The 13,357-nt window shown below is 40.3% G+C and overlaps 1 protein-coding gene across 1 annotated transcript in view; it reads left to right on the forward strand.

Moving 5' to 3' along the window:
• Positions 1-9,563, forward strand: part of cfap57 (cilia and flagella associated protein 57) — a 185,246-nt gene extending 175,683 nt beyond the window's left edge. Inside the window, exons 2-21 of the mRNA XM_062416310.1 lie at positions 1,634-1,947; positions 2,035-2,294; positions 3,368-3,542; positions 3,624-3,834; positions 3,903-4,056; positions 4,721-4,886; positions 4,969-5,082; positions 5,167-5,379; positions 6,326-6,499; positions 6,753-6,914; positions 7,155-7,310; positions 7,401-7,494; positions 7,584-7,774; positions 7,866-8,039; positions 8,127-8,285; positions 8,420-8,563; positions 8,686-8,802; positions 8,886-9,017; positions 9,132-9,275; positions 9,396-9,563. Coding sequence (XP_062272294.1) covers positions 1,634-1,947; positions 2,035-2,294; positions 3,368-3,542; positions 3,624-3,834; positions 3,903-4,056; positions 4,721-4,886; positions 4,969-5,082; positions 5,167-5,379; positions 6,326-6,499; positions 6,753-6,914; positions 7,155-7,310; positions 7,401-7,494; positions 7,584-7,774; positions 7,866-8,039; positions 8,127-8,285; positions 8,420-8,563; positions 8,686-8,802; positions 8,886-9,017; positions 9,132-9,275; positions 9,396-9,563 — 3,422 coding nt within the window. The remainder of the gene's footprint in view (positions 1-1,633; positions 1,948-2,034; positions 2,295-3,367; positions 3,543-3,623; positions 3,835-3,902; positions 4,057-4,720; positions 4,887-4,968; positions 5,083-5,166; positions 5,380-6,325; positions 6,500-6,752; positions 6,915-7,154; positions 7,311-7,400; positions 7,495-7,583; positions 7,775-7,865; positions 8,040-8,126; positions 8,286-8,419; positions 8,564-8,685; positions 8,803-8,885; positions 9,018-9,131; positions 9,276-9,395) is intronic.
• The last annotated feature ends 3,794 nt before the right edge of the window (positions 9,564-13,357 follow it).

Genomic DNA, 13,357 nt, shown 5'->3' on the forward strand with positions numbered 1-13,357 from the left:
CTTTAGGCTATGTCTCCGCCTCTTGGGGTTAATGGCAGCCACAGTGCATGTCATACCCCTGGCTCTTCTGAACATGCGCCCAGTGCAGCGCTGCCTCCTGGGCCTTGGATTTTGCCCACAGAGGAATCTGCAGGCCAGCGTATTGGTGATGCGCAGACTGTGTGTGGCTCTCTGTTGGTGGCGGCGGCCGACCAACTTGGCACGTGGGACGGTACTGGGGCATGTGTTGCGTCGCCAGGTGGTGTCATCAGATGCATCCCTGGTAGGCTGGGGGGCTGTCCACGAAGGCAAGGGCATCAGCGGCCTTTGGCACGGACCCTGGTTAGCGCAGCACATAAATGTTTTGGAGCTGCAGGCTATCCATCTGTTTCTTCTGCACTTCCTGCCAGAGCTACAGGACCGCCATGTGCTGGTGAGAACAGACAGTACAGTAGCGGCGGCGTATATCAACAGGCAAGGGGGCCTAGGTACCCCTCGCCTGTGCAGATTGGCTCGGGCAATATGGGAGTGGGCTCATCCCCAGTTCAAGTCCCTGAGGGCCACTTACGTGCCGGGTCGGGAGAACCTTGCTGTAGATCGGCTCTCCAGGGGGGGACCCCTCCCCGGAGAGTGTCAGCTGCATCCAAAGATCTGCCAGCCGTGGTGAGACTACAGTGAATAAAAGTGGAGATATTGAATATTTTTCGTTTTGGTACTGCACTTTGTAGACGGTCCCTAAGCGCTCGCCTCTCCGCCCGCAGCGCATAGAGAGCAATATATTTCCTGCAGCCTGGAGGACGACTCGTTTTGGCGAAAATGAGTTTGTAGTCAATAGTCTACCTTACCACGATAGGAAAGAGGCATTTTTTATGTTTTAACAATGTTTCGTTTGTGAGCTATTGATCGCTGAAGTTCGAATCTGCCAATCTCTTTCTAACTTTACCCAAGTGCTAATGTTTGCATCAGTGAGTTCCTGTTTATGTTGTGATGTTTCATTTTGTTTATCTGGAGCCCGACCGATATTGGATTTTGGGGGTGGTGCCGATACCAATATTAAGCAGTAAAAAAAAATCCAATATCAATAGATAATCTTATAAATACAGAATATACACATTAAACAAACAAAAACTCAAAAAACATTAAATGTTGTTTACATATCTAAAAAAAGACACATATTGGGCAATATACGCACCTATACTTATATATCTGTGACAATATTGGCCAATAATATTGATTGTCCAATATATCATTTAGATTAGGGATGTACCGCTCTCGAAATTCTTGGACAATACTAGTACTGATTATTTAAAATAAGAATTTGGCTGATAACCGATATATACCGATACCGATTTGATCGTTTTGAAAAATTAACTGCTTAAAAATCCCTTCACCCTGCTATACAATTAACTACTTAATAAGGAGAATTTTCTGTACATCCATAGCTACTGGTACTGTTGGTACTACTGTGTGAGTATGACCGTCCAACCGCAAATTACTGAAATTGGCGAATTGTATCTTATTTACCAATAGGCCGATGTTAGTCAACAAGGGCAATATTGGCCGATACTTGGCCACTATATCGGTGCATCCCTAATTCCGATTCTAATTTTTCATGAAGTTCCCTTGTTCATTACCATTTTTGTTGTCTCTGCAGGCTCAGAGAAAAGCCAGGGCATGCGTGCTCTGGCCATCAGTGCCAACAGGCGTTACCTGGCAGTGTCCGAGTCTGGAGAGAAGGCCAGCATCACAGTGTTCGACCTGCAGCACGCCCAGGGCAGAAAGAGAAAAGTTCTGACTGCAGGAGACACGCCTGTTGAAGAATTTGTATGCATGGCTTTCTCCCCTGATTCCAAGTACCTGATAGGACAAACAGGTGGTTCAGACTGTATGCTGATCTTCTGGCTATGGGAGAAACAGAAAGTCCTGGCCAAAGTGAAGACCAGTAACCCAAATAATCCTGTTACCCAGGTCAGTCATTCATGCTGTATCAGCACACCCTCCAGCAGTTGTACGCACATTTATTTATTAGATCATTTTAATTTGATTTCCCACCAGGTCAGCTTCAACCCCTACAACAACATGCAGCTGTGTGTGAGTGGTACTGGTGTGTTCAAGCTGTTCCGCTACTCAGAGGGAGCCCTGAAACAGAGCAATTACCCAAAGGTGGAGTCTATCAACTTCCTGTGCCACACCTGGATGACAGCAGAGCGGGTGATCGCTGGGACGGACACGGGCAGGCTGCTGGTGTTTGAGTCTGGAGACCTGCGAAGAGAGATTAACATGGCCACTAAGCCTGAGCAGGGCCACTCTGACAGGTCAGAAGCTGATCGACATTGATATATATCTCAGTTTACATTAATAATAAGGCTGGGGATTCTATATTCTTCGTGTGGCCAATAAATCCAATGAATTGATCCTACAAACAGGTCCTACTTAGACTGGACTAAAATCAGATGATCAGATGACTTTAGACTTGACAAAATCAAACAAGTATTGCAACTTATCTTTTACTTAAACACTAATAATTAGCATTTAGCCTTTTGACTTAGAATGACTGAATATCCTCCCCAAGCCTGAAGATGAAAAAATATATCATAAAAAATTGCAAAAACTCATCTTTAATTTCAATGAGTGTGACTTGAATAAATTTGACAGCAGCCAGTCCATCAAGGAAAGGTGCATTGAATAGTGCAGATCAGTGCATGGACAAAAGATGGTACAGTGTATTTTCACTTTTGGATGTAAAGACTTTGTGTTTCTTTGATCAACTTTAAAAATGTGAAAAAGCTCCCTCACATTGTCTCGCTCACTTGTGTAGTTTTAATAAGTTACAATGTTTCGGTTTCTCAGATTCATCAGGCATATCACGGGCAGCATTAGCACACTTTAATATATACAAACAAGATATATATATATATATATATATATATATATATATATATATATATATATATATATATATATATATATATATATATATATATATATATATATATATATATATATATATATATATATATATATATATATATATATATATATATATATATATATATATATCTTGTTTGTATATATATATATTTTTTATATATACAAAAAATGAGAACACTTGAAAGATCACTGACTAATTGACTGATTGAGAACACGGGTTAATACTAATGATGTGTGTCACCTGTCAGCCAATAGAATGGGGATTAGAAAGAATAAAGAAATATAAAATGGTTATAAACAATAGAAAAACAATACACTTAAGGATATGATGTCACTTGATCAATAACTATTATCTATAAATGTCAGTGGTCAAAAACACAACATAAGGTGCAAGCTACAATTAAGTCGTTCATCTTTCATTAGTCAGTCAATTGTTTTTAAATTTTTGGTTGTGTAGACAAGTGGAGATGAAGAAGATCAAAGACGCTGAGGTGGACGAGGGACCCAGAGTGTCTCGCATCACAGCCATTCTGTCCTACTCCAAGGGCTTTGCGTGCTCTATGGGTCCTGGCTCAGTGTGTCTGTTTGAAAAGACAGAGGAGGACGGTTACAGAAAGAGCAGGGAAATACGGGTAAGGGAACGGTGGCACTGTAGGCTTGGTGTGTGTGTTTTAAAGTAATCATATGTATATGTGTGCATGATTTTACATCAGATCCCTCCAGACCCAAACAGCAATGAGCTGACTCCAGCAGAATGTCAGGAGATAGACACCATGTGCATCAGTCCAGCAGAGGAGATGCTGGCCATCAGCACAGACAGAGGACAGCTGTACAGCATCAGCCTGACCTTAACTGAGATGAACAAGGTACAATCCCCACTAAAACAAAGTATCAAGTCACTTTATTCAAGTAGTTTATTTTGTGCTTCATTATTATTCACTTCCCCTTCATGTCCCTTATAGATTCTTAGATTGACTCTGGTTTATTTTATAACTCTATCTACCAGGAGGAAAAGCTACATTTTGAGTTCCTGTCCCAGTCCTTCCACTCCATGTCCATCACTGGTATGTCTGTCTGCATTCGGAAGCCTCTTGTAGCCACCTGCTCTCTGGACCACTCTGTCCGCATCTGGAACTACGAGACAAAGTAAGAGACAAAGTAGGGGCACAGACCAACTATTTAGTCATGGTATTAGAATGTGCTATATTGGGATATGAGATTTTGGTCTTATCACCCAGCCCTACACCCAAGCCCTTTGTTCTGTTGTAAATATGCAAATGTAATGCTGTCATTAAAGGCTGAATGAGCAATATTTTCACAAAAAACATTAATTCATACAAAAATAATCCCTCTCAATCATCAGTTATGACCCACTAGAAGTGTGTAAAAATATCTGTATCTGCAGAGGCTCCATGTCTTTATTTTCTTATTTAGCTGTTTTAAGGAATCAACCTTTGGGCAATAGGTGTTTAAATCCCAGCCAATAACAGCACACAGGATGTGGATATAAAAACATGGGGACATAAGCACTTCTGGTGTCGTTGAGCTGAGGAAGAGACAACTTCGAATGTTGTGTTTATGAACCATAACCAACAAATCCTGCTATTTCTGCCTTTAAGTGTCAGATCTCTATCAGGTCAACTAAACATGATTGGTTCTCTCACTTCTGAAACTTAAACCTACACACCTGGCTCTGCTAATCTTTGCAGAGTAAAGTATGACACCCTAAAGTAATGCTAGCCACACTATAGCACATATAGTACATGCTACTACTGTGTTTCTTAATTGCTGGTGTGTGAAATGTCACCAGAGTTTTGGAGCTGTACAAGGAGTTCCAGGAGGAGGCGTTCAGTGTGGCTCTGCACCCCACCGGCCTCTTCATGCTGGTGGGCTTTTCAGACAAACTCAGGCTCATGAACCTGCTTATCGATGACATCCGCACCTTCAAAGAGTTCACAGTGCGCGGCTGTAGAGAGGTGGGTATACTGAGCGTGTGTGGATTAAATTGTTGAAACTACAGCAAAGACTTATCTCTTTTTATCTCTCCACAACCCTTAGTGTGCTTTCAGCCACGGCGGCCACATGTTTGCAGCTGTTAATGGAAACGTCATTCACATCTACTCTGTCACCTATTTTGAGAACATCCTCAATCTGAAGGGGCACAATGGAAAGGTGAGGAGGAGGCAGGAGAAACTCAATTCTACTAATATATGTCTCTCACATTGCTGAATAGGAGGTTTTGTTTGTTTGTTTTAGGTGCGCGCCATTGAGTGGAGCCTGGACGACAGCAGGCTGGTATCATGCGGGATGGATGGTGCAGTGTATGAGTGGAACACACAGACCGGCAAGCGAGTGTCAGAGTGTGTTCTCAAGTCCTGCAGCTACACAGGTGTCGCATTCTCTTCAGACTGCAGGACCATCCTGGCTGTAGGAACAGACCTCACCCTGAAGGAAATCCAAGACTGTCAGGTTATTGGTCATCAACATACTACTGTATCAGACCTGTTGAGTGTCCATGAGCACAAAAAAAGCAGTTTCATCAGACTTTCTGTAAACTTTCAACCAGAAAACACCCACAATGAGCAGAGAAGAGGCTAATATTATCTTGCAAAGAAATGTAGTATCCAGAATTTTTAGGGAAGCTCTTTGAGATGACCCGAAGTGGTGCTATTGACATGACTAAAAGGCCATTCATTTGAGGTATTTTAAAGAAGCCCATCTAGGTACATGCATTGCAAACTAGCTGGCATAAGTTCATGCTATTTAGTTTTCCATATACCCATAAACATAAAATAAACTTTTGTCATCTTAGAATAGCACACAAATATAGACAATGACAGACAATGAAGACAAAATAAAATAATCATCTGCACAAAACTAACAAGAAAGGGAATTAATTAACAACTAACAATTAATAAAGGTAAGAAAAACCAGTATGTATACACATGCTGCATACAAATACAAACAAAACATCTTAATGAAACATGGAAGTAAACAGCATCCAAAATAAGAAATCTCAGATGAACAAGCAGTTTTATCGTGCTTCAGATTGAAAGGCTTGTCTTCAGGTATGTTGGCACAAAAGAAAAAATATGTTTCTTACATGAGTATGATGTTCTAAATTAAGCTAAATGTTTTTAAATATAAGGTGGGTAGTTAAAGTTACTGCATTCAAAAAATAAAGAAACCAATGAAAATGTCTCATGAAGTGGTGCCCAAGTGGTTTAATGTGACATCTTCAAATAGGTCAACAAATATTATGTTCCATGCTGTGATATATACTGCATTAAATAGTATAAAAGTATAAATATTTGTCAATCAAGATGAATTTAATTTAAAAAAATGACATTGTAATTGTGTGTTTCTTTTTTGAGGTAATTGAATTAAAGAGTTCAGTGATCATCTGGTTCCACAGATTCTGAGGGAAGTCCCTGCTGACGATGTAGCTCACACAGCTGTGGCAGTGTCTCACTCCGGTAGGGTCGTCTTCACCGGGACCTCCAGTGGTACCATCAGGGCCATTAAATACCCCTTACCCATCCAGAAGGAGTGGATCATGTACCAGGCCCACTGTGGCCCCGTTTCCAAGGTGGGTCAGGATGTCAAATGCACAGCTTAGTGCCCTCTCCTAAACTCACAGAGAAGTAGAAACCCATATGGTATCCAGATTTGAATGCATTAGCTGTCTTTTTTTCTTTTTTTTAACCAGATTTGAAAATGATAGAAAAATAAATACTTTTGGCATATCACGATCCCTTCATTACATTTGACACGTCACGTCAACCATTATATGAGAAGGATAAAAAAGTGCACAGGTCAGTCATCTGACTTTATGCCCTCAGATGGCGATCACGTTTGACGATCACTTCCTGCTGACAGCGTCTGAAGACGGCTGCCTGTCCATGTGGAAGATCATGGATAAGGAGGGCCGAGGCCTGAGGAGCAGCAAGCAGATCATCCACACTGAGGAGATCCTTATCACCAAGTCAGACCTGGAGGAGAAGGTCTGTCTGTTTTTATGCTTCAGGGCTCCAGACTGTTAACATTTAACCTGTGTACTGTATATATAACAATGCTCTAATTGTTCCTTTCATATCAGTTAAACTCATTGAGAAGAAAAACAGAAACACAGCTGACACAGAATTTAGACTCTAAAATGGGACAATAATGACGTGTTGTAATGATCAGACAGTGTCATACAGGAACATTCAACATCATACTGTATGCTCCTGTGTGTGATTCAGACTCAGAACATGCTGGAGCTGAAGATGCGTCTGGAGGAGCTGCAGATGGAGAACGAGTACCAGCTCCGCCTGAAGGACATGAACTACAACGAGAAGCTGAAGGAGCTTTCTGACAAGTTTACCCAGCAAATAGAAGCTCTGAAAATAACACAGCAGGTCTGCTTTTTCAGGGTTTGCAGGCTTCCATGCTTCAGAACAGTGGATTCTTTTGACTTTGTTTATTTCTAACATGTACTGTGATTATAGGTCATGAAGACAGAGAAGGAAAAGCAGGCTCATGAACACCAGCTGAAATCTGCAGACGTCACTTTGAAACACTCAAAAGACGTGAAGGATTTAGGTAAGAGGACACAATCGATATCAGAACAATGCGGGGACAGTTTGTGTGTTTGTTTCTGATCTGTCCATCCTTCTATCCATCCAACACAGAGTCATCCTACAGCCAGAAGCTGATTGTAGAGCATGAGAGATACCAGGATCTGCAGCATCAGTATCAAAAGATGCAGGAGGACTACGAGAAGCAGCTGAAGGATGCAGCGGAAAGCAAAAGCCAAGCCGTGGAGGAGCTCACTCAGCGCTACGAAGCCAGACTGCAGGAGAAGACTCAGCTCCTGGCTCAGGTCAGTCAGTACAGGAGGAGCAGGAGCTTTAGTGACCAGACTGGTTTCAGATGAAGTTCTTATGTCATAGTCGTGCATCTATTTCTTGCAGTGCCAGGAAGAAGCAAAGCAGCAGATCAACGAATTTAAAGAGATCATAAAGCAAGTGGAGGAGGATGAGGCGAGGAAGATCCACGACCTCCAAATGAAGTATGAGAAGAAACTGCACACAGAGAAAGAGACCAACACCACTATGAAGGGCGAAACTGGTATCATGACACAAAAGGTGACCAGATCTCCTCTTAGTCATCATGTTTTTACTTCTTTCTCCCAGACTCATATAATCTCCCACTCTCTGTTTCTTTGATTACAGTTCTACAGCCTTCAGCGGCAGATCAATGAGAGATGCACAGACATAAACCAGCTGAAGCAAGAGCGGCAGAAGCTGCTGGGGTTGATCCGCTCGCTGGAGAGCGATATCGAGAACCTGAAGAGGCAGATCTCTGGACATGAGAAGACCAACCAGGACAAGGTGGCTGAGATCAGGGGCTTAAAAGCAGTTTGATTACTTCATTTGTTAAGTTTGCCTTTGCATTTTCTTCATGTGTCAAATACAAACACTGTGGATAAAACAAACTTTCTCTTTGACTTAAACTCTCTCCACAGGACAGGACCATCTCTGGGCTGAAGAGGAAGAACCAGGAACTGGAGAAGCTGAAGTTTGTCCTCGAGTTCCAGTTGAACGAGTTGAAGAAGCTGACCGAGCCTCAACAAGATAACATCAACGGGAAGAAGGAGAGGATCCATCAGGTGTGTGTGTAGATACAGCATGTCTCATTTCATTACACTACAACAGTGAATACTTCATGTCAGACAGTATGATACCTCAGTGATAAGCGTAAACAGTCTGTGCTTTCTCTCCTGTTGGACAGCTGGAGGAGGAGATGGTGCAAATGGACAAGAGCAACACTCAGCTGAAACTCGTCGTCTCTGACCTGAAGCTCAAGCTGAGGACCCGAGATAAAGAGATGAGCAAGGAGATGCAGAAAGTGAGCGTGGACTGTGGACTGTAAATCTACACGTTCATTTCACCATCAGTTTTTCATGATCTTTGCGTCTTTTCTCTGGTCAGGTAAAAGATATGGAGACACATCTTCAGCGGCTCAGGTCGGACCTCCATAACTGCGCCGGCTTCATCCAGGAGCCGAAGAAACTGAAGGACAGTGTGCAGATGATCTACGCTCAGTATGTTAAGACTGATGTGGTGAGTGGCTCGTATAGTGGAGCCTTTACAGCTGATTGGATGTTGAAACTGTAAGAGTGCAAGGTTTCAATCAAGCTGGGTGTGTGTGTGTATGTGTGTGTGTTTGATTCCAAGGTGGAGAGCAGTAGTGTTGACGAAGAAATTCAGAGGACGTTCCGTCGCCAGCGTGAGCACCTGGACAGGACTATTGCTAGTCTTAAAACAAGGCTGGCCAAGTCTGCAGAAGAGCACGAGAAAGTCTACGTCAAGCTCATGAAGGTAAATCCCTCACACATATTTCTAGTGCAGAAAGCTAAAGCAGCATTCTTCCTACGGTGCAGATGAGTACAGTTTTGCATAGTAAGTGATATTCTTACATGATCTGTGACTGTTCTGCAGGAGAACGTGACTCTGATCACTGAGATCAATGAGCTGCGTAAGGAGCTGCGTATGGCGAGGACTCAGGCTAAAGAATACAAAGCTCAGCTGGCTGCTTTCAAGAAGTCCAACAAGTCACGTCCCAACTCAGAGGAAGGAGCCAAAAAGCAGCCCGCACATGAGAACTAAATCCAACCTGCAATACTAAATGCAGATCCGTCAGTGAACACGTCTCTGGTAGCTGTGCAAAGAGAAATGCTGAGGATTTTAAAAGAGCACTCCACATATACAGACTCCACATTTCACTCCTATAATATTAGTGAACATAACAGTAAAATTAATTGATCTGATTCAGGTGTGTTATGCTAATAGCCCGGTGCTGCAAGCTCAAGCAGAGGTAAGTCCATTTACAAACTCATAGTCGTAAGCCCCAACTGATGCTGACTCAGGTGACATCACTAAAGGCAGTTTATCAGATTTGATGCAGCGCCCTCTGGAGGCACAACACGTTTTATGCTACTTTTTTCTCACATCCTGACACCTTTATACAGACTTTGATTGTCAAATTCAGTGGAGTGCTCCTTTAAGTTGTCACCATGAACAGCAACATTTTTATTCATACAGCTCCAACAACGTTACTATATATGAGCACTATAGTAATTTTACTGCATTGATGAATTATTCACCAGTACAGACAGCTGCTGCTACATTTAATCATTTGAAAAATGCTAATTTGTTTTAAATTTAAGAAGCACTTTCTGAAATGAGTGTGAAGGCTTTTTTGGTTGTTGTTTTTTTTTAACATACAGTATCGAGCATGAAGACAAGCATATTTTAAACATACTTTGTATGAAAATCAACCTCTGACTGTTTGATAATTGATAATAATAATAATAAATTCCAGCAGCAGTTCAGAGGATTCTGTTTAGTTTTTTTTTAAATTTGATCTTCAAATAAATAAAGTCATTCAGTTTTAATGGAGAAAATAAAACTATTGCTTTTGAATGCACCTCAAGCACATGATTATCACTGTTTTTGAAATAAGTATACTTTAAACATAGTAATGCACTGTAATATACAATGTACATTAATATATAGGGTTTAGGGTAATTTATTTTTATTTTTAGATGGTGCTAAAAACTGTACAGTAAACAATTCTCATTAAATAGTAAACATAATTAACTGTACATATGTACTATAGGCCTATGTATATATGGATAATTTACATGATGTATATGGGTCAATGACGTGCCTATGACATGTTCAGTCTAACTGCATTTTTTTCAGTTAGAAAAAGGTTTAAATTGATTTTAAAAAATACCATATATATGTAGTACCTTTCCTTTATATGAAATCACTTTAACTTTTCAAAAACCACAAGTTATTAGTAATTTTTCTGTTATTTAAAGTGACAAAACATCATGTGGTGCGACCAATAAAACCAATAACTGTATTAAATTCAGAGTAAAATATCACTTTTAATATTAATCCCTGATACAGTATGCTTAACTGAATTGTATTTTTAAATTTTTTCAATCATTTTTAAGCAATTTACAGGAAAAATAAGTCTTACATACATTTAAGAAGGCAACTGTGACATTATAGAACATAAATATGAGATTATTATTTACAAAAACTTAAAAGACATGCAAATAATTTGTTTCGAAACACTTAAATTCATTTATTTTAAGATAGATCACGGTCGCACCACATGACTTTTTTAAGGTCAGTTCTAATTCATCGAGATGGAAAAACACATAAAACACCTAATTTACTATTTTAATATGTATTTATGTGTACTCAATCTTTCTTAATGTTTGAATTACTGCAATAGATATTCTCATATTTATTATTTTTAAATAAATCCTTATACGTCATTGACCCATATACTCAATTATGAAATGCAGAAGTTGGTAGTGAGGCTATATTACCAACCCGGCAAAATTTGTGGCAGGATGAGCAGCATAGCCATTTCCTTCTCAGAAGGAAGGGGAGGGAGAAGAGATAAATTAGGCACACCTGTGAGTTGGTGGAAGGAAAAACCAAAGACAGCTTGGAGGAGATTAGAGAGAAGCGAGAATGAGCAGGATGGAAAAACACCAAATGTAATACTATCACATGAAGTTAAACAACCCTGGGCTGAGGAAAGTAACCCCAGAGTGAGAGGACAGGCGGTTGTCATTTTCCATGGTGCTCGGAAGCTGTGTTCTGCCTGGGCTGAATGCTTCAGTTAAGTGGTTAATGCACGCACGCACACACACACACACACACACACACACACACACACACACACACACACACACACACACACACACACACACACACACACACACACACACCTCTGATCATTATTGAACTGAACTGAACAGAACTTAATCTCACCCATTCACTTATATGATTTTTATTGTAAAAGTGATTTTTGTTATTTTATTCTTAGGTTAATATAGATTTCATTTGATCTGTCATGAGGTGAAATTTATTTAAAATGTATTGATTTATGGTAAAAAAAAAAAAAAAAGGTTGAGTTAACTTATATCCTTAGCTAGCTGGGTTTTTGATTGCTCTATACTCAGATATTCAGATACTCAGATTTACATATTTGTTTTTTTTTGTGTTTCTCTAAAAATAAAAATAAAAAGGACAGGATTGGTTTGGTATTATTCTCCTGTCTGGCGCCCAAAATTTGAATCAAAAGTATCTTTTCCTCTCCACTACAAGTTTGACACTGGTCCGGGGCCCAAGAGTGATGATGATAAATTTGTATTTGACTGATTGAATACTGACTGAAAGAACTGACTTCAAAAGCAGTGTGTGTGTGTGTGTGTGTGTGTGTGTGTGTGTGTGTGTGTGTGTGTGTGTGTGTGTGTGTGTGTGTGTGTGTGTGTGTGTGTGTGTGTGTGTGTGTGTGTGTGTGTGTGTGTGTGTGTGTGTGTGTGTGTGTGTGTGTGTGTGTGTGTGTGTGTGTGTGTGTGTGTGTGTGTACTTCCAGCTGCATACAATAATAAAATGTCATTTTCCTTTTCAGTGCTAAGAGAATGAACACATAAACATTCTATGACGGAGGGAGAGTGAGGAGTCAGGCAGTGGAGACTGTGGTGGCTTTACCACTTGACATCAGTGAGTATGTGATAGACAGTAGTGATGAGGTTGAGAGATGATTTAGTGTTAGGTGTAAGTTGCCCACAGAATTTATGCTTTTTAGAACATTATTTGATCTATGTTTCATCTGACTCCAGGAAATAAATGCATTTGGCATTCCCACTCACGTTAGGACACACATTTAAATACACAGAAATACAGAAATGGAAAAACCATTTCACTCTGAAACTTACAATTTGTGATTCAAATGTAAACCAACAGGTTGACCCATAATCATCATACAAAACAGGGGATTCAGCTTTCAGTTTTGGCTCTAAAACCACTTAAAGTCCGTGTAAAGTCAATTCATTGATTTACTTCTAAATATATTATACATGTTGGAAAATGGTTACAGAAAACATGTGAAAAGCCTGGTAACTATGCAGTACTGAATTGTGGAGATAGAGCCTTTAACTGTTTCTCACCCTCTCATTTTTCCTGATTTTCTGAGCCTGCAAAAAAGGACTACCCCGTGACGTAGTGGCGTACCCACGTGATCATGGTCCCTCCCCTACTATATAAGACCCAGAGTCCGCTCTCCTCAGTGCTTAACCTGCCTAGTGGCTAGTTATTGTTATTATCTAACACTATTACTACTACAGTCTACAGTAAGGTGACCAGATTTCTGAAATGAAAATCAGGGACATTTTCAATGCGGCGGTGAAAAATCATTAAATATTATCATTATGAAATAAAAAATGGGAACAAGTACTTTTCATGTATTTTAACCAGCTTTTATTACACAAAAGGACCAGGTTAATAAATCAAAATATCAGCACCCACAAATATCATGTATCAGTAGCACACAGCAGTGTCAAAAACACAAATGTAGAATAATACATGAG

Source organism: Scomber scombrus, chromosome 3 (genome assembly GCF_963691925.1).
Source record: "Scomber scombrus chromosome 3, fScoSco1.1, whole genome shotgun sequence".
NCBI lineage: Eukaryota > Metazoa > Chordata > Actinopteri > Scombriformes > Scombridae > Scomber > Scomber scombrus.